At 37.6% G+C, this 21048-nt stretch overlaps 1 protein-coding gene across 9 annotated transcripts in view; it reads left to right on the top strand.

The window, feature by feature from the left end:
* The window catches only part of LOC119826715 (zinc finger protein 431-like), a 29374-nt gene that overhangs the window by 5052 nt on the left and 3274 nt on the right, over positions 1-21048 (top strand). For 5 of the 9 annotated variants that reach the window (XM_038348189.1, XM_038348182.1, XM_042055996.1 and 2 more), the window contains 2 exons: positions 19990-20116; positions 20316-20376. In XM_038348189.1, coding sequence (XP_038204117.1) covers positions 19990-20116; positions 20316-20376 — 188 coding nt within the window. Of the gene's footprint in view, positions 1-7274; positions 7361-17967; positions 18592-19989; positions 20117-20315; positions 20377-21048 lie in introns of those variants that run through there. The other 4 variants (XM_038348188.1, XM_038348184.2, XM_038348183.2 and 1 more) reach the window with 4 other exon arrangements.

Here is a 21048-nt window from a genome sequence, read left to right as displayed (position 1 = left end):
TGGCTTCCTCTGTGCCTGGATGATGACTCCAGACTGAAACTTCCCTCTTCCCAGAATTCTTGTTGTCCCACCTCTACTTCCTGCCTGGTTGCCCTGCCTTTACTTCCTGTGGAGCTAGCTACTGGACAACCAGCATTTGTTTAAAATACAAGTGACAGGGTAAAAGGTAAAAGTCCAACAGCACTTCCCCCCTTAAAAAAAAAAGAACTCTGTATCTAATGTTCTTTGTTTAGCCTTTCTCCTGATCATTATCCATAACAACTTGTAACCAACATTCTAAACAAAGGAAAATATCTGTAGTCCATTTTTTGGGAATGTTGGCATAGTTTTCCAGGCTACTGCTGATTGGGGATGCTGATAATTTTACAGGAACCTAAAGAAAATTTAGAATCATGGTCAAATTCTGACTGGAAAATTCTGTGACCCTTGATCATCTCAGGCAGCAGCCTTGAATTTGTTCTGGATGTAGAACTCAGACATCTGGGCCATCTGCTCCTAGCAGAGATTTTTCAGGAGGTCTTCCTTGATCAAATCTGATTTTTCATAACCTGGAATGAATCCACAGCCTCTCATTTCCCGAGGAAACAAAAGCAAAACCTCTTTCCCATATCTTTTGACTTCAACTTTGAAGTCAAGTATTTTCAAAATGCCTATCTTGGATTAATTCAGCAGCATTTATAAACAAATATCTTTTAGCAGCTGTTGCTCCTTCCTCAGCATTTAAACAATTCAAAGAGGACATAAAACATACAATATCCAGACTCTCTTTGTATTTTTCATCTTTACGTGGCTTTATTTTAACCTCTATTTCTTTTTTTATTTTTAATTTTTGGCCTTTTGAGACAGGTTCTCTGTGTATCTTTGGGTGTCTTGGAACTTCCTCTGTAGACCAGGCTGTCCTTGAACTCACAGAGATCTGCCTGCCTCTGCCTACCAAGTGCTGGGATTAAAGGTGTGTGCCACCACACCTTGAACTCACAGAGATCCATCTGCTTCTGCCTCCCAAATGTTAAAATTAAAGGTGTCTGCCACCACACCCAACTACTCTCTGTTTTTTATTTTAAGGACTTTATCCTTCTTTTTCTTTTCTCTTCCAAGCCTACATATGTTTTTAACACACTGTAAACCATTTAGAGGTTTTCTTCATCTTTGAATCTCTATTTACTGTATATCTCTCTTTTTCTGACCACGTGAGTCTTTAATTTGCCAAGTGATATGACTAGGAATAAAGCTGCAACTTTGAGGGTTGGATCCACTCCATTTCTTAGCTTTCTCAGCCTAGCCTCATGGCAGAGGTACTAGCTGGAGCCATGTTTATTACCACAACTCTATGGCCTTTCAAGGTCCCTGCCACCACCAAAATTTATGCAGTCAGCTTTTCATCAACACCATTTAAGTGTTTTGTGGCAGGACCTCTTAAAAGAGCTGCAAGGTCTTGCAGCTAAAGCTAAGTCAGGAAGCCTATCTTAAATGAGAGCGCTTACCTGTAACAAGCATAGCCCACCTGAGAAAATGCTGCTATCAAGAAGCCATGTTTGACTCTATTCTTTTCCAAGCTCCCTTAGGCTTTATGTGCATGTAGCTATCCACATGTTAGGCACCATTTGTTGACTGAGGTTTCTGTCCTGACTGGTTCCCACAGTCATTAAGTCCCAGAGAAATCACTTCACTAAAACACTGATTGGCCAGTAGCCAGGCAGGAAGTATAGGCAGGGTGATCAGGCTGAAAGTAGAGGCAAGACAACGAGAATTCTGGGAAGAGGGAAGTTTCAGTCTGCAGTTGTGACCCAGCCTCGGGGGAAGCAAGGTGTCACTGCCTCACCAAAAAAGTTTCCAGGACACATGGCCAACATACACAAGAATGTGGGCTAATGTAAGTTATAAAAATTAGTTAATAAGAAGCCTGAGCTAATGGACCAACTAATGCAGACTGCTATGTGATTCATTGGGACTTTATGGCTACAGGACCAGGCAGGACAGAAAACCTCGGTTAACACTTAGGTGCACACTGATTCTTTAAAAATCTGTTATCTTGTATTTTGTTTTAAAAAGAGTTTTCATTTCCTCACTTTGCTTCAGACTTATAGAAAATCATCAATTATTAAAAACAAAATCATGTCTAAATGATACTAACAGACATCTTTTTTTATATCTATCTTTCTTTTTTTGTTTGTTTTTGAGACAAGATTTCTCTGTGTAGGTTAGGAGCCTTGAACTTGCTGTCTAGACCAGGCTAGCCTCAAACTCACAGAGATTCACCTCTCTCTGGCTACTGAGTGCTGGGATTAAAGCTGTGTGCCAGAACTGCGTGGCATCCTTTTCACAGAGAATGAAATCCTTTTAGTACTCAAAACTATTTTCTACATCAGAAACATCAGAAGTCTTCAAACAAATCTCTTCAATTTTGGTGAAACAACCTCCTCCCTCATCCAATTCTCTGTGACTGGCAAAGGAGAGAACTGTGGTGCACAGGATGAGTCATGGCCATTGACTTCTTTGAGTTTGATTTTGATTAGGTTCCTGAAGTTCTTGTTTAAGGGACCATAAAAATATTTGTAGGTCTGTCCTTGTGTCTTGTTTTGTCAGTTGTGCAACCTATATTGTTGATTTTATTAATTGTAATCTAATTATTTTGTTTACTTTCTGGAAAATGATGGACTTTCACCAATTTTGTATCCAGAAATTTTCTTGTTATGAGTTCTGTGATTTGTTGTTGTTGCTGTGGAACTTCTGTGGAGAGACAGTTTTAGTTTCTCCTTTTGATCTTAGAGGCTTGCATCTTCCAATTTCCTAGCATATCTATATTTTTCAGTTGTTGCAATCTTCTAGTTTGGGTTTTTCCTGCTGAAGTGATTGGTATGAACAATACATTGTCTTTGCGTCCTAATTAGCTTCAGCTGTCAACATGACAGACTAGAATCATCTGAGGGAACATCAGTAGAGGGCCTGCCAAATCAGAATATCTTGTTACTGTGTCTGGGGGAGGTTGTGTTGATTATGATTGATGTAGGAAGGCACTTCCATTGAGTCAGCAATATCTCTAATCAAGTGGGTCTGGGCTGGATAAGAAAGGTAGTTGAGTATGAGCCAGTGAATAAGTAAGAGAGGAAACCAGTAAACAATGTTTCCCTGTGTTGTGCCTTTAGTTATTAGCTTGAGTTTCTTTCCTAAGCTCCTAAAAGGAGGGATTGTGACCTAGAGGTATCACTATTCTTCCTTTTACACTTAGGAATGAGGAAGTCTCATAAATATCAACTAGACATGGTGTCTTAGTTAGGATTTCTATTGTGATGAAACACTGGGACCAAAATACAAGATGGGAAGAAAAGGGTTTATTTGGATGCACTTCCACATTAATGTTTACTTTTAAAGAAATTCTGGACAGATACTCAAACAGGGCAGGATCCTGGAGGCAGCAGCTGATGCAAATGCCATGAAGGAGTGCTTTTTAATGACTTACCCAGCCTTCTATTTTTATAGAGCCCCAGGACCACCAGCACAGGGATGGCAGCACTTTCAGTGGACTGGGCCCTCCTCCATTGTTAAGTAATTAAGGCCTCACTGCCTCACTAAGACATTTCCTCAACTAAGCCCCAACCCTCTGATGTCTTTAGCTTGTTGTCAAGTAGACATACAAAATCAGCTAGTATACATACTGCAGCAAGTTACAATAAGACTAGGCACAAACCATCATATCAGGGCTGGTTAAGGCAACCCAGTATGAGGAAAATGGTCCCAAGAGCAGGTAAATGAGTCAAAGACACCCCCCCCCCACACACACACACATTTCCACTTTTAGTAGTCTTACAAAAGCATAAAAGTACATAATCATAACATGTATTTCAAAGAACTTAGCACAGACCCTTATGGGATTCATGATTTCTTCTTCTGTCTGTGTGACACCTAAGACCTTGGGTTATTTGATTCTGTGGGCTTTGTTCTCAGTCTCTCTGGCTGCTACAGTTCTTCCTCCCCTTTATCAACAAGAATTCCTGAGCTCCTCCTAATGGTTGGCTTTGGATCTCTACATCTGTCCCCATCACTTTCTGGATTAAGCTTGTCTGAATTCAGTTGGGGTAGGTATCATTCTATCAGTATAGCAGAATATCATTAAGAATTATTTCTCTGGTTTTTTAAAAATCTTTTTTGTTTTTATCCTAGATCTGTAGGCTATTGAACTTTGGGTTCTTGGATCCAAGTAGTGTTTCACATGGGCTCGCTCTAATGGAATGGTACTCAAGTTAGACCAGTCTATCCACTCCCACAAGTTCTGAGCCACCAATTAACCCAGCATCATTTGAGTAGGACTAATTGTAGGTTGAAGGTTTTGTGACTGAGTTGGTGTCCCAGTCACAATACTGTAAGCCTTGCCTGCTTAAAGAAGATTGTTCAGTTTCCTCATCCCCCTGTTTCTAGGAGTCTTTAGGGTCATTTTCATAAAATCTAAGGAGTATATGAAGAGCTAGGTTTACTGCTTCTTTTGAAGTTAGAAAGAAAAGTGTTTCAACCAATTAAGTTCCATAACAGAGATTGCACTCTCTCCTGACATCCCTTTCCCTAGCCGGCTCTCTCCTGTTCCCAATTCCACCAACTCCCAGTCTATCCAGAAAATCTATTCTATTTCCCCTTTCCAGGGAGATCTATGTATCCCCGCCTCCCCAGCCCTTCTTGCTAATTAGTCTCTCTGGGTCTGTGGATTGTTGCATGAATATCTTTTACTTAATAGCTAATATCCATGTCATGTTTTTCCTTTTTGGTTTCAATTACCTCGGGATAATTTTTTTTTCTAGTTCCATCCATTTGTCTGCAAGTTTTATGATACCTTTGCTTTAATAACTGAGTAATCATTGTGTAAATGTACCTCACTTTCTTTATCCATTCTTTGGTTGTGGGACATCTAAGTTGTTTCCAGTTTTTTTGCTATTGGGAATAAATCTGTGAACATAGCTGTGCAGGCGTCCTTGTGGTAGAATGAAACATCTTTTGGGTATGTGTCCAAGAGTGGTATAGTGGCATCTTGGAGTAGATCTTTCCCAGTTTTTCTGAGGAACTGCCATTTTGGTTTCTTTAGTGTCTGTATAAGTTTATAAAAGTTCTTTCCCATACAGAAACCAGAGTGATATAGTTAAAGTGTTGTTCATCTTGCTGTTGTGAGGTTTAAGAGGTTTTCAGTGACATGAAATTATTAGACCTGCTCTTACTATTCCAAATGGAATTTTGTTGTTATTGTTTTGTTATCTGGTCTAGCCTGGCCACTGATTAATGGCAGCTTTCTTCCCAGCTTCTGAGCGCTGGGGATATATGCTTTGTACTCCCGAACAGTTAAAAGTTAGTGTCAGATTGGAAAAACTAGGTTCCCTGCTTCCTGTATAATTAGATGGGAAAGTGGCTCACCAATGAGAGCTATATAGCAGAGGCTGCAGAGACTGAGGGCATTTATTCATATCCATTGTGCCATTCACACATTTTCAGAAGTTGATATGTTGAATTAAAAACAAAAAGTCAGCTAGTGTGGAGTAATGGTAATCAAATTTGACTGCTCGTCAGGATTGCAAGAAATGCTTACTCGGCATCACTTTAGGTACTCCATATCACTGCAGGAGATGTATTCTAGAAAATGGATTTTTAGATAAAAATGACCTAATGTAAGTATTTATAGTCTGCAGCTTTAGAGAGTTTCATAGACAGAGGAAATCTCATCTTGGAATAATGTGGAATATTTACACTAGTGGGATTATTTGCTAGTACATGTACTCTATATCTTTTAATGTTTAAGGACTTCCCTGTCACCTGCATATACTAATGGATGGTTTATAAGTTGTATGCATCTTAAATTGCCACCTCTGTCCTATGGCAAAAACACTTGGAAAAGTTCCAGACTGGTGTTAGTAACTACATAGACCAGTGGATGAAGCGAATTTGTGTAGTTGTAGCCACTGTTGATTTAGAGAAAATTAGTATAAGCATGAAAATTTTGCCTTTCATGAATTTTACTACAGTAGTTTAGTAATAAACTTGACTTAGTCCTTGTATGTTTGAAAAGCAGCTATACAAGACAGTATTTACACTGTCTTTATATATACACTGTCTTTATATATTTACACTGACTTTAGCTGCCAGCATTTATTTTATAAATTTTATTTATATGTATTTGTGAGATCTTGGGATGACTCATCAGATCAAAACAGGTACAAGCACAATATGGTTATTCCTGGCAACCCATGTTAAAAAGAACCAAATCCTAAAAGGAAAGTTGTCCATTGGTCAGTACACATGATGTATGTACCTGCACTCACACACAAAAAAAACAGAAACCCACTTTGTGGGCCTGGAGTTCTTGAGCAGTGCAGGCTGACTGGCTTCCAGCCCAGGAATCTGCTAGCCCCTGACTCCAGAGTCCTGGGATTAAAGTATGTGCCACCACAACTATCTGATGTCTTTTTCATATGACCACTAAATGCTAATGTTGGCTGTGCTTTGAAGAAGTTTAACACATGTGGACTAAAAATTTCTGGTCATACTTACTTATGTTGCTACCTTGTAGTATGGAGGAGCGGGCTGCGTCCCACCGCCTGGCTAGCTTAACCCTTGAAATAACCACACAGAATTGTATTAATTTAATTACTGCTTGGCCCATTATTTTTAGTGTCTTATTGGCTAACTCTCATATCTTAATTAACCTGTTTCTATCAATCTGTATATAACCACGAGGTCATGGCTTACCAGGAAAGATTCTAACCAGCATCTGTCTCAGGCAGGAGAATCATGGCGTCTGCCACACTTTCCTTCTTCTCAGCAAACTTTTCTGTCTATTCCACCTACCTAAGGGCTGCCCTAGCAAAAGTCCAAGGCAGTTCCTTAATTCAACTAATGAAAGCATATGTATTGAACTTCCTACACCATTTCCCCTTTTCTTGTTTAAAAAAGAAAGGATTTTACATTAACATAGTAGAATTACAGTTACAATATTTATATGTATTTTACCTTTTATCATAACAGAGGAAAACTATAACTATTTTTAACTCCGTCAAAGACTCCAGAAGGATATATTACTTAAGTAAACAAGAAGTAAACAACTTTTAAAACTCTAGAAATGACAGACATCTCGTTGCCTGTACCCAAAGTTTTTTTTGTACCGTTGGGGCATTCATCTTTAGCCTACATACCCATAGCATCCATCAGACATTTCCATGAAGTAGGAAATTTTAAAGACACTTTAGTCACTTTTTTGTGTGTTTTGAAGAATCTCTCGCAAACTCTCTTTTATGAAACAGGAACCCCAAAGGATAATCTCATCTCTAGGCAAGTTTAGTAGTCCTCTCTCTGTGGGTTCTTCGTGTCCAGTTATGTAACAGTCCAGGTAAGAGCAGTTTTTTGCCCAAATGGCTAACCAACTCCATAAGGAGCCTCTTTGATGTTCATGTTTCTCTTGAAATAGCTTGGTGCTGCCAGGAGCAGACATGTCTCATTGTCACAAAAAGTCCTAAGTTATTAAAACATCTTCAATGTCATGCTTTGTATTCTTTGAAAGATATGAAGAATGCCTATCTGAAATATATCTATGTACATCTAGAAAATCTAGCTAACATGACTACAAACTTGACTGCTATAGATGATTATCCATTAACAACCTATATTTTTAATTATACATTACATTTTTAAATGAACTACACAATCACAATACCTTAATCAAGATCAGAAATACATATACATATAACAAAATTGACCTTAAATTTGTATCCATAAATCAAGATTTATACTAATGTAAATTATTTATTTTTATATTATATCCCCCTTTAAATGTAAAAGAATATTTATAAACAAAATACAGAAGGACCTTCTACACCACTACCTGGTCTTTAGTTAGCCAAGGTGGCATTGAATTCCCCTGAGGATGGCCTTGTCTTGATGTTCTTATTCCCACACAAGCCAGTCTCCAGCTTATGATTTCAACACATATAATGTGGAAATGTTGGTTCTTTGTTCATACTGCATAGGTTTTCATTCAGAGTTGAATAATAATCTGGATTTTCTTTTAGGTCTGTGATTTATATTTTTGTCTTTTTTGCTCATGAATTAGTTCTAAATCCTTATTATTATTCAGATTTCCTTTTAAAAAGCTTATTTGTTTTTTTAATTATGGCTTGTTTGCATATCTTATATTCTCCACTATTCTAGATAATTTTCATGTTGGGAGTGAAATAAAGGCAGGGCTCATGCTAGCAGGTGCTCTCACTACTTGTTGATGTTTGAAATTTTTTTTTGGTATGATTCAGTAAATAGATCAAACACTTTACTTAGTAAATCTTTTATATTAGTTTTTACTTCATCTGTGGGGTTTCTCAATGTAGGACAGTTGTGCTTCTTTTAGTTTCTAACATGACTTCTTTTAGTTTCTAAGATTTTCTTTGTTTCATGTATCCTATCTTTGAATAAAGACTCATGGTTTTCTTTTTCCTTTTTTTAATTTATTTATTTTTAATTAAAAATTTCCACCTCTTCCTCTCCTCCCATTTCTCTCTCCCTCCCCCTACCCCCTCCCTCTCCAGTCCAAAGAACAGTCAAGGTTCCCTATCCTGTGGGAAGTCCAAGGTCCTCCCTCTCCATCCAGGTCTAGGAAGGTGAGCATCCAAACAGACTAGGCTCCCACAAAACCAGTACATGCAGTAGGATCAAAACCCAGTGCCATTGTCCTTGGCTTCTCAGTCAGCCCTCATCTGTCAGCCACATTCAGAGAGTCCAGTTTGATCACATGCTCCATCAGTCCCAGTCCAGCTGGCCTTGGTGAGTTCCCATTCAATCAGCCCCACCAACATAGTGGGTGGGCACACCCCTCATGGTCCTGACTTCCTTGCTCATGTTCTCCCTCCTTATGCTCCTCATTTGGATCTTGGGAGCTTAGTCCAGTGCTCCAATGTGGGTCTCTGACTCTATCTCCATCCATCGCCAGATGAAGGTTCTATGGTGAAATGCAAGATATTCATCAGTATGACTATAGGATAGGGCATTTCTGGCTCAATCTCCTCAGCTGCCCAAGGATCTAGGTCGGGACACCTCCATGGACACCTGGGAATACCTCTAGAGTCAAGAATCGTGACAACCCTAAGATGGCTCCCTTAATTAATATATATACTTCACTGCTCCCATATCCACAACCATCACAACCGTCCCATTCCCCCAAGCTCTCCCCATCCTCCCCTTCTCACTTTTCTCCCTATCTCCCCTTACCCTAATCCCATCACCACCCACCAGTTTCCAATTTTTGCCTGGCAATCTTCTCTCCTTCCAATATCCAGGAGGATAACTATATGTTTTTCTTTGGGTTCACCTTCTTATATAGCTTCTCTAGGGCCATGAATTATAGGCTCAATGTCCATTATTTATGGCTAGAATCCACTTATGAGTGAGTACATACCATATTCATCTTTTTGGGTCTGGGTTACCTCACTCAGGATAGTGTTTCAATTTCCATCCATTTGCATGCAAACTTCAAGATGTCATTGTTTTTTTACCGCTGAGTAGTAGTCTAACTCATACATATTCCACACTTTCTCTATCCATTCTTCCATTGAGGGGCATCTAGGTTGTTTCCAGGTTCTGGCTATAACAAATAATGCTGCTATGAACATAGTTGAACACATGCTTTTTTAGTATGATAGGGCATATTTTGGGTATATTTCCAGGAGTGGTATTGCTGGATCCTGGGGTAGGTTGATCCCAAATTTCCTGAGAAACCGTCACACTGATTTCCAAAGTGGTTGCACAAGTTTGCATTCCCACCAGCAATGGATGAGTGTACCCCTTACTCCACAACCTCTCCAGCAAAGGTGGTGTTTTTGGTGTTTTTGATTTTAGCCATTCTGACAAAGTTGTTTTGATTTGCATTTCCCTGATAGCTAAGGAGGTTGAGCATGACCTTAAGTGTCTTTTGGCCATTTGAACTTTTTCAGTTGAAAATTCTCTGTTCAGATCAGTACCCCACATTTTAATTGGGTTAATTAGCATTTTAAAATCTAGTTTCTTGAGCTCTTTATATATTTTGGAGACCAGACCTTTGTGTGTTGCGGGGTTGGTGAAGATCTTCTCCCAATCAGTAGGTTGCCTTTTTGTCTTATTGACAATGTCCTTTGCTTTACAGAAGCTTCTCAGTTTTAGGAGGTCCCATTTATTCAATGTTGCCCTTATTGTCTGTGCTAGTGGGATTATATGTAGGAAATGGTCTCCTGTGCCTATATGTTGTAGAGTACTTCCCACTTTCTCTTCTCTCATGTTCAGTGTATTCAGGTTGATATTGAGATCTTTAAACCATCTGGACTTGAGTTTTGTGCATGGTGATAGATATGGATCTATTTTCATTCTTCTACAGGTTGACATCCAGTTCTGCCAGCACCATTTGTTGAAGAGGCTTTCTTTCTTCCATTGTATACTTTTAGCTCCTTTTTCAAAAATCAGATGTTCATAGGTTTGTGGGTTAATATCCATGTCTTTGATTCGATTCCATTTGTAGACTTCTCTGTTTTTATGCCAGTACCAGGCTGTTTTCATTATTGTAGCTCTGTAATAGAGTTTGAAGTCAGGGATGGTAATGCCTCCAGAAGTTCCCTTATTGTATAGCATTGTTTTGGTTATCCTGGGTTTTTTGTTTTTCCATATAAAGTTGATTATTGTTCTCTCAAGGACTGTGAAGAATTTTGTTGGGATTTTAATGGGAATTGTGTTGAATTTATAGATTGCCTTTGGTAGAATTGCCATTTTTACTATGTTGATCCTCCCTATACAAGAGCATGGGAGGTCTTTCCATTTTCTGGTGTCCTCTTTAATTCCTTTCTTCAAAGACTTAAAGTTCTTGTCTAATAGATCTTTCACTTCCTTGGTTAGAGTTACCCCAAGATACTTTATGCTATTTGTAGCTATCGTGAAAGGTGACGTTTCTCTGATTTCTTTCTCTGCTTCCTTATCCTTTGTATATAGGAGGGCAACTGATTTTTTGGAGTTGATCTTGTATCCGGCCACGTTACTGAAGGAGTTTATCAGCTGTAAGAGTTCTTTGGTAGAGGTTTGGGGGTCACTAATGTACAATCATATCATGTGCAAATAAAGAAAGTTTGACTTCTTCCTTTCTGATTCGAATCCCCTTGATCTCCTGGTGTTGTATTATTGCTATTGCTAGAATTTTAAGAACTATGTTGAAGAGATATGTAAGAGTGGACAGCCTTTTCTTGTTCCTGAATTTAGTGGAATGGCTTTGAATTTCTCTCCATTTAATTTTATATTAGCTGTTGGCTTGCTATATATTGCTTTTATTATATTTAGGTATGATCCTTGTATCCCTAACCTCTCCAAAACCTTTATCATAACGTGTAGTGTGAAGCGGCGGGGCTGCGTCCCGCCACCGGCCGCCGGCTAGCTTTACACCCGAAATAATTACACGGAAACTGTATTCTTTTAAAACACTGCCTGGCCCATAGTTTCAGCCTCTTATTGGTTAATTCTCACATCTTCCTTTAACCCATATTTAGTAATCTGGGTAGCACCACGAGGTGTGGCTTACCAGGAGAGATCTTAACCTGCGTCCATCTCGGAGAGGAGCAGCATGGAGACTCACTATGGCGACTGCCTGAAGCGTCTCCCCAACTCTACTTCCTTGTTCCCACAATTCTGTTCTGTCTACTCCACCTACCTAATTTTCTGTCTCTTAAAGGGCCAAGGCAGTTTTCTTTATTAATTAACCAATGAAAGAAACATAGACAGATAACTCTCCTCCATCATTAACGGGGTATTGAACTTTGTCAAATGCTTTTTCTGCATCTAATGTAATGATCATATGGATTTTTTCTTTCAGTTTATTTATATGATGGATTACATTGATAGATTTTTGTATGTTGAACCAGCCTTGCATCTCTGGGATGAAGCCTCCTTGACTGTAATGGATAATTTTTTTAAATGTATTCTTGTATTCGGCGTGCCAGAATTTTTGAGAATTTTTTCATCGATGTTCATGAGTGAGATTGGTCTGTAATTCTCTTTCTTGGTGGGTCTTTGTGTGGTTTTGGAATCAGGGTGCCTGTAGCTTCATAAAAAGAGTCTGTCAATAACTCTTCTCTTTCTATTATGTGAAACACATTAAGGAGAATAGGTATCAGCTCTTCTTGGAAGTTCTGATAAAATTCTGCATTAAAACCATCAGGTCCTGGGCTTTTTTTGGTTGGGAGGTTTTTTATGACAGCTTCTATTTCCTCATGACTTATAGGTCTATTTAAATTGTTCACCTGGTCTTGATTTAATTTTGGTAAGTGGTACTAATCTAAAAACAAGTCCATTTCTTTTACATTTTCTAACTTTGTGGCATGTAAGCTTTTGTAGTAAGACCTAATTATTCTCTGAATTTCCTCAGTGTCTGTTGTTATGTCCCCCTTTTCATTTCTCATCTTGTTAATTTGCATGTTTTCTCTCTGCCTTTTGATTAATTTGGATAAAGTTTTATCAATTTTGTTGACTTTCTCAAAGAACCAGCTCTTTGTTTCATTGATTCTTTGGATTGTTTTCTGTGTTTCTATTTTGTTGATTTCAGCCCTGAGTTTGATTATTTCCAATCTTCTACTCTTCCTGGGTGAGTCTGCTTCTTTTTTTTTCTAGAACTTTCAGCTGTGCTGTTAAGTCTCTAATGTGAGCTTTCTCCATTTTTTTAATGTGGGCACTTAGAGCTATGAACTTTCCTCTTACCACTGCTTTCATAGTATCCCTTAGGTTTGGGTATGTTGTGTCTTTATTTTCATTGAGTTCAAGGAAGACTTTAATTTCTTTATTTCTTCCTTGACCCAGGGGTGGTTCAGTAGTTTCCTGTTCAATTTCCAAGAGTTTGTAGGCTTTCTGGGGGTAGACTTATTGTTCAATTCTAACTTTATTCCATGGTGATCTGATAAGACATAGGTGGTTAGTAATATTTTTTTTATCTGTCGAAGTTTGCTTTGTTACTGAGTATATGGTCAGTTTTCGAGAAGGTTCCATGATCTGCAGAGAAGAAGGTATATTCTTTCCTATTTGGGTGGAATGTTCTATAGATGTCTGTTAAGTCCATTTGATTCATTATCTTCTTTAATTCTCTTATTTCTCTTGTAGGTTTTTGTCTGATTAACCTGTCCATTGGTGAGAGAAGAGTGTTGAAATCTCCTACTATTAGTGTGTTTGGTTTGATGGCTGCCTTGAATTGTAGTAATGTTTTTTATACATAAGTGGGTGCTTTTCTATTAGGGGCATAGATATTCAGGATTGAGACTTCATCCTGATGAATTAATTGTTCCTGTTATGAGTATAAAATGTCCCTGTCCATCTCTTCTGATTGATTTTAGGTTGAAGTCAACTTCATTAGAAATTATTATGGCCAAACCCGCTTGTTTCTTAGGTCCATATGCTTGAAAAACGTTTTCCCAACCCTTTACTCTGAGTAGATGTCTGTTTTTGTGGTTGAGGTATGTTTCTTGTAAACAGCAGAATGTTGGATTCTCCTTTTGTATCCAATCTCTTAGCCTGTGCCTTTTTATAGGTGAATTGAGTCCATTGATATTAAGTGATATTGATGACCAGTGGTTATTAACTCTGGTCATCAATTCTTTTGTTAGTAGAGTTTGTGTGTTTCCCTTCTTTGAGTTGTGCTAGTGAAGGGTCGCTAGATATCTGAGTTATTGTGGCCGTTGTTGGACTCCTTGGTTCGTGATTTTCCTTCTATTACTTTTTGTAAGGCTGGATTTGTGGCTACATATTGTTTTTATCCTGAATATTTTGTTTTCTCCATTGATATTGAATGAATGCTTGGCTGGGTATAGTAGTCTGGGCTTGCATCCATGGTCTCTTAGTTTCTGCAGTACATCTATCCAGGACCTTCTGGCTTTCATGGTTTCCATAGAGAAGTCAGGTGTAAGTCTGATAGGTTTCCCTTTATAAGTTACTTGACCTTTTTCCTTTGTAGCTCTTTATATCCTTTCTTTATTCTGTATGTTTTGTGTTTTGATTATTATATGGCGAGGGGATGGTTTTTTTTTTCATCCAGTCTATTCAGTGTTCTGTATGCTTCTTGAACCTTCATAGGAATATCTTTCTTTAGGTTGGGAAAGTTTTCTTTTATAATTTTATTAAATATATTTTCTGGACCGTTAAGCTGTAATTCTCCTTCTTCTACCCCTATTATTTTTAGGTTTGGTCTTTTTATTTTGTCCCAGATTTCCTGAATGTTTTGTGATGGGAATTTGTTGAATTTGCTGTTTTCTTTGATCAGTGTGTTTATTTTCAGAATCTGAGATTCTTTCTTCTATCTCTTGTATTCTGTTGGTTTTGCTTGCTTCTGTAGTCTCTATTCATTTACCTTGATTTTCCAGATCCAGCCGACCCTCGGTTTGTGTTTTCTTCCTTGTCTGCATTTCACTTTTCAAGTCTTGAACTATTTCCATTATCTGTTTGATTGCTTTGTTTTTTCTTGGTTTCCTGGGATATCATTTTACAGATTTACTCAGTTCTTTAAAATTTTTTTTATTCTTCTCATCCATTTCTTTAAGGGAGTTTTTCACATCCTGATTAAAAGACTCTATCACTTTCATAAAGTCAGTTTTTTTCTACTTCTTGATTAAGGTGTTCAAATCCTCCTGTTGTAATTTCGCTGGGTTCTGGTGCTTTCATATTGTTTTTCAAATTGTTGGAGGAATTCTTGCATTGACGCCTGCCCACCTCTTCCTCCAACTACTCCCCTATGGATCTTCTTTTTTTTAAATATTATTTATTTATTTATTTATTTATTTATTTATTATGTATACAATATTCTGTCTGTGTGTATGCCTGAAGGTCAGAAGAGGGCACCAGACCTCATTTCTTATGGTTGTGAGTCACCATGTGGTTGCTGGGAATTGAACTCAGGATCTTTGGAAGAGCAGGCAGTGCTCTTAACCGCTGAGCCATCTCTCCAGCCCCGCTATGGTCCTTCTTTTACGGGTTCAGTTCTCCTTGCTTGCCGGGGAGCTGGCAGACAAAAGGCCTAACTTGCTGTAGGCAGGCTATTGAATCAAAGGAACTCCCGCCCACCTGGTTGAGCTTACTACCCGGTCCCAGAGCCCAAATAGGCTGAGCTGGGGGATTTTATGGCCCCGAAGAGGGGAGGATGAAGGGAAGAGTTTTCTGGGTGCAAGCTGCAATGGGATAGGAAGAGATAGGTAGTAGTCGGGGAGAATAGCCCCTGCAGGAAGACCAGGAAGTATAGGGGGTTCAGGAATGTCTGTACTCTGTCTCCCTGGATTCTGCCACAGGTCAGGCACTCATTCACCCCACTGATGGATCTTCTGGAAGAGACTCAGGTCTCCTTTTGGCCAGGGAGCTTGCTGACAAAGGGCCTACCTTGCTGCAGGCAGGCTATTGACACCTTAATTTATTTTTATGGTGGATTGTATTTACTAATTTTTTTTCAGGTTGAACCTTCACAGCCTGTTGTCAATGGGGCAAGCGAGCTGCTTTGCATCCCGCCTGGATTCCAGCTGCCCAGCTAGCTTTACCCAAAATAATTAAATGGAAACTGTATTAATTTAAACACTCTCTGGCCCATTAGCTTTAGTCTCTTATTGGCTAACTCTCACATATTGATTTAACCCATTTCCATTAATGTGTATTCCCACTTGACTGTGGCTTACTGGCATGAGTCTAACCAGCATCCATCTAGGACAGGAGAAGCATGGCGCCTGCGACACTGTCTTCTTTCTAGCATTCAGTTCTGTCTACTCCGCCCACCTAAGGGCTGCCCTATCAAAAGGTCAAGGCAATCTCTATCTAACTAATAAAAGTAACACATAGACAAAAGACCCTTCTATACCAACTGCCTATTTGGGATGTAGCCTAATTGATGAGTTTAGATGAGTTAATTTTTTGATGTGTTCTTGGAATTTCTTTGTAAGTATTTGAATATTTGTGAATTTATATTCAAGAGGGATATTGGTCTGTAACTCTCTTTACAAAATTTGTCACAACACTGGATCTCTGTACTGAATTAGTTTAATGATCTCAAAGTCCTGAAGCAGAGGGACTAGAGGCAATGAATACTTGAAATCTGAATTCTCAGAGTCTGTCTACCTGGCACAGTCTCTATCTTGTTAAGGGCAATTCCAGAAACCTTTGTTTCCACTGTCTTTTGTCTCAGCTTTAACATATATAGTAGCATCTGATATGAATCATCTATGATTATTTAAATACAAAAACCTGAATTTATGGATACTCTGTAGCATCATAAGATGAATTTCCTGATGCTTGATTATTTCCTATGTTTTCACATGTGTAATTAGCTTCCTTTTGTTGGACCTTTTGCTTTTAATAGCTTCTGTAAAACTGGATTTATATATGGATATTGTTTAATTTTTACTTTATCATTAAATATAATATTTTTTCCACTTATGTTGTTTGAAAATTTTCTGGGTATAGTAATCTGTGCTGACATCCTTGGTTTTTTAGAACCTACGTCCCATGAGTCAAAGCCCTGATGGCTTTTAGAATCTCTAATGAGAAGTCAAATGTAATTCTCATAGGTGTGCCATTGCATGTTTCTTGATTTTTTTTTTTTTACTTTGCAGCTTTTAATATTCTCTTGTTAAAGATAAGGAAGACCATTAGAAGCAGTTACAAACTATTTTGTTTTCTATGACTATTGATATCAGAAATGATGATTAATTCCTGTTTTGTTGTTTATTTTTTGGCATGATTAGTGTTTTGATTATTATGTGGTAAAGGGAATTTTTCTTTTTAATGTTTTATTGATCTCTATATTTTCTCTACTCCTGTCCCTTCCTCCTCCCTCCCTTTCTATCTTCTCCTATGATTCCCACACTGCCAATTTACCTAAACATAATAAAGGCATTATACAGCAAGTCAACAGCCATCATCAAACTGAATGGAGAGAAACTCAAGCTATCCCACGGAAATCAGAAACAAGACAAGGTTGTTCCCTCTCTCCATATCTATTAAATATAGTACTTGAGATTCTTAGCTAGAGCAATAAGACAACAAAAGGAGATCAAAGGGATACAAATTGGAAAAGAAGTCAAACTCTCACTGCTTGCTGATGATATGATAGTTTACATAATTGACCCCAAAAATTCTATCAAGGCAATGTGCCAGTGTACAAGATTAAGTAAAAAAAAAAGAAAAAATAGTAGCCCTCCTTTATACAAGTGATAAATGGTCTAAGAAAGAAATTAGAAAATTGCCAACCTTCATAAGAGTCACAAATAATAAATAAGGTCTTAGAGTAATTCTAACCAAAGAAGGAAAGACCTGTATGACAAGAACTTTAAATCTTTGAAGAAAGAAATTGAAGAAGACACCAGAAAATATAAAGATCTCTCATGATCTTGGGTAGGTAGAGCTAACATAGGAAAAATGGCAATCTTTCCAAAAGCAATCTACACATTCAATACAACGCCCGTCAAAGTCTCAACACAATTTTTCACAGACCTCAAAAGAAGGGTACTCAACTTCATATAGAAAAACAAAAACCCTGTATAGCACAAACAATCATGTACAATAAAGAAACTTCTGATGGCATCATAATCCCTGGCTTCAAATTTTATGCAGAGCTACAGTACTGAAAACAGGCTGGTATTGGCATAAAAACAGGCAGGAGGTCCAATGGAACCCAATCAAGGACACAGATATAAATCCACATACCTATGAACACCTGAGTTTTGCCAAAGAAGCAAAAAATATAAAATGGAAAAAGCATATTTAATAATGCTGACATAACTGGATATCAAATGTAGAAGAATGAAAATAAATCCATATTTATCGCCACACACAAAACTCAAGTCCAAATGGATCAAAGACCTCAACATGAAACTAACCACACTGAACCTCATAGAAGAGAAAGCAGGAACTACATTTGAATGCATTGGCACAGGAGACCACTTCCTAAATATAATGTCTGTAGCAGAGACACTGATAGAAATAATTAATAAATGGGACCTGTTAAAACCGAAAACCTTCTCTAAAGCAAAGATCTGGTATCTTAGATAAAATATTAAATCTCTTGGATGGCTATTACTTATGATTCATTCAGGACTACAGTGAAAAAAAAGCAACACTTGGGTCATAAATAATGTCTCTGGGTTGTAGAGAAAAACAGGTAGTTCCAGGTGGCAGTCAAGTGCTGAACAGTGGCAGAAATTTTCAGGGAAATAATCATTATAGAGAAGACAACAATCTACATTGATAGCCTAGCAAGCTGCCAAAATGTAAGAATTTATTTTTCTATGTCCTCAGTTAATGGAAGAATAGGTAAAGTAATTCCTAGTCTCCAGATACAACTTCATAGAAAGCCTGCTGCAACTCTGGTCTAAGCAAGGCAGGGTCTATCACAACTTAGACGCCAAATTTGGGGGAATAATCGATATTGTACTGGTTCTGGAAACAAAAAGATGCAAAATTTAAGGCTATACATTCTTTCTTTTTTTCAGTTCAGCACTTTTGTAGGTGTCTGGTAGCTTCTGCGCTCCACTGAGGAGACTTTAAGAGTTCATTACATGACGCTGTGAGAAAGATGCCTGGGTTGTATTTTGAGACCATAAGATGGTGAGATATTTAAGCCATGAAACATCTTTTGGAGGACCGTATATATGGAGTGGAAGTAAAGAAAGAGAAAAAGATATATGCAAAGTTGTGGGGATAGGGCCATCTTAGCCATTTCAAACTAAAACATGATATGTCTGACACAGAGCTACTGGATTTGATGGTTTCATTCTTACCTTGGACTAGTCTTTTCTTACCATGTCTCAGTTCCTCTCCTTTGGAATATTCGGAATATTCTCTGCCATTGTCTATTGAAAAGATATAATATTCTTGTTTTAAAAGATAACACAGTCTTGAGTGTCAAAAGAGTCTTTGGACATTTGAGCAGTGTAGTGGTTGCTTTAGTCTATGAATATCATTGTGGTGACTAAATGCATTTTCTTCATTGATAGCCAGGGTTGAACCTATAGTGACATGGCTCAGAATCTAGTTGACTGAATGAGTAAATTTCTATCTCCTTGATGGCTTTCTTCGGGATGCTTGTGAAAGCATTAGTATGAGAATCCTTTTTGGATGAAACTCCTCATTAGAAGTGGGATTTGAGTGTCTCTAGCTTCAACCCATTTTTGTTCTTTGTATCTACTATGTTGTGTTTGAAATTTATCAACCCGTTTCCTTCTTTTGCTGTCATGCCTTCAGAATTATTATAAATTCTATCTGTAAATCATATAAGACACAGTAGAAACAATTTCTATTCAATGCTAAGCCATTTTGGTAGCATGATTTAATTTTTGAATTTCTTTTGTGTAATAGCTAAAACTGATCAGTCAGCTTTTTGTGCTGTCATGACTTTACCACCATCATTGATGGTATCACTAAATCACATAAGGTGTAACAATTCAATGCTAAGCCATTTTACTAGTTTAATTATTTTATTTTATTGTTTTTTTTTTTCCGAGACAAGGTTTGCATAGTTCTGGCTGTCTTGAAGCTGTTTTGTAGACCAGGAGATGGATTATTAATATTTACTTCTTACTGTCCTTGAACTGATTGCATAGATTAGGATAGCATTCAACTCAGAGGCAGATATTCCTGCCTCTGCCTTCTTAGTGCTGGGATTAAAAACATAAGCCAATACACTGATCTTGCCCATCCTTTCTTGTAGTTAGTAATTGTTTATAAAATTTTTTTGTTGTGTACTCATTACTGTTGATCTGTTTGCTTGTCTTTCTTTGTCTCTTAGTAGGCATTTCCTTTGGTAGGTAGTATCCCACTCAGGAAAGATCGAGATATATCTCCTACTTAATTTCCTTCTAAAATGTCTTAATGATTGTATTATAATGTTTGTGCCATAGGATACATCTAGTAAGTACCAGAATTATATGATTGTATTGTCAAAGAAGTATACATTTACAGCATTGTCAGTATTACCCCTTTTTATACATGTATGGCATATTTTAGGATGCAATAACTTATAGTGATGTGCATATTGACTTCAGTCTGGAAGAGTGGGCTCTGCTGGATCCTTCCCAGAAGAATCTGTACAAAGATGTGATGCTGGAGACCTATACGAACCTCACTGCTATAGGTAATACTGTGAAACTCCCTTTACATTTTAAATTAATGGAACAACTGTGTTTTGCTTACTAATGCTCTTACGTATTTGCTATTGAGAAGGAGGAAGAATAAGATGAATAACTCAGGCATAGTTCTAAGGTTCACTGAAGATAGTAACCTATGTCCAATTTTTAATAACATATCATACATTTCTTGCTACTATCTCTTAGGCTGCAGATGGGAAGATCATAATATTGAAGAGTATTGTCAAAGTTCTCGAAGATATGGAAGGTAATTTTTATGTGCAAGCTGATACAAATGTGCCTCTGAAGATATTTTAATATATCTGGAGGTTTTAAAGAAAAGCATCAGTGTAAATAAAGACAGCTTAAAGTGTATTAATGATTATTAAATCCTCACAAAAGCATATGTCGCAATGGCAAGTAAGTGAATTGTGTTTTGTAGTAATTGTTAAAACAATTAAAAGGAGGACAAGGAAACAATGTCTTAACAGATCTTACTACTTGAATCATAGCTACATCAGAGCTATGCTGTAGAACTTCCAATCTGTTTAGTTTGAAACCACTCCTATTACAAAAGATACATATTGAACAGGTGATAAGTATATGTCCAAAATCTTTAAGTAAGCAAATACTCCCTAGTAAAACTAGGGTTACTTATATATATAGTTGTCATGACGGCTAAGTTCAGTGAGGGGTAGAGTTAAGAGTTAAGGGAATTCGTTGTGGAGAAACCTTAATCAATATACCATTTCTCACTGAGAAACAGAGATTCAAGCTGTGTATATGTATTGTGGAAATCCTTTGTTTTGCTTTCTTTAATAGGTATATCCTATGTCAGTCTGGATAGAAACCATATGATCATAGGGATGTGGAAAGAATTAACATAACTTTTCATCTCAAAACAATTAGAAGATAATGTAGTAGTCCCCATGTTGAGTAG

This window comes from Arvicola amphibius, chromosome 11, assembly GCF_903992535.2.
Source record: "Arvicola amphibius chromosome 11, mArvAmp1.2, whole genome shotgun sequence".
Taxonomy (NCBI): domain Eukaryota; kingdom Metazoa; phylum Chordata; class Mammalia; order Rodentia; family Cricetidae; genus Arvicola; species Arvicola amphibius.
This window is presented reverse-complemented; position numbering and strand designations above follow the sequence as displayed.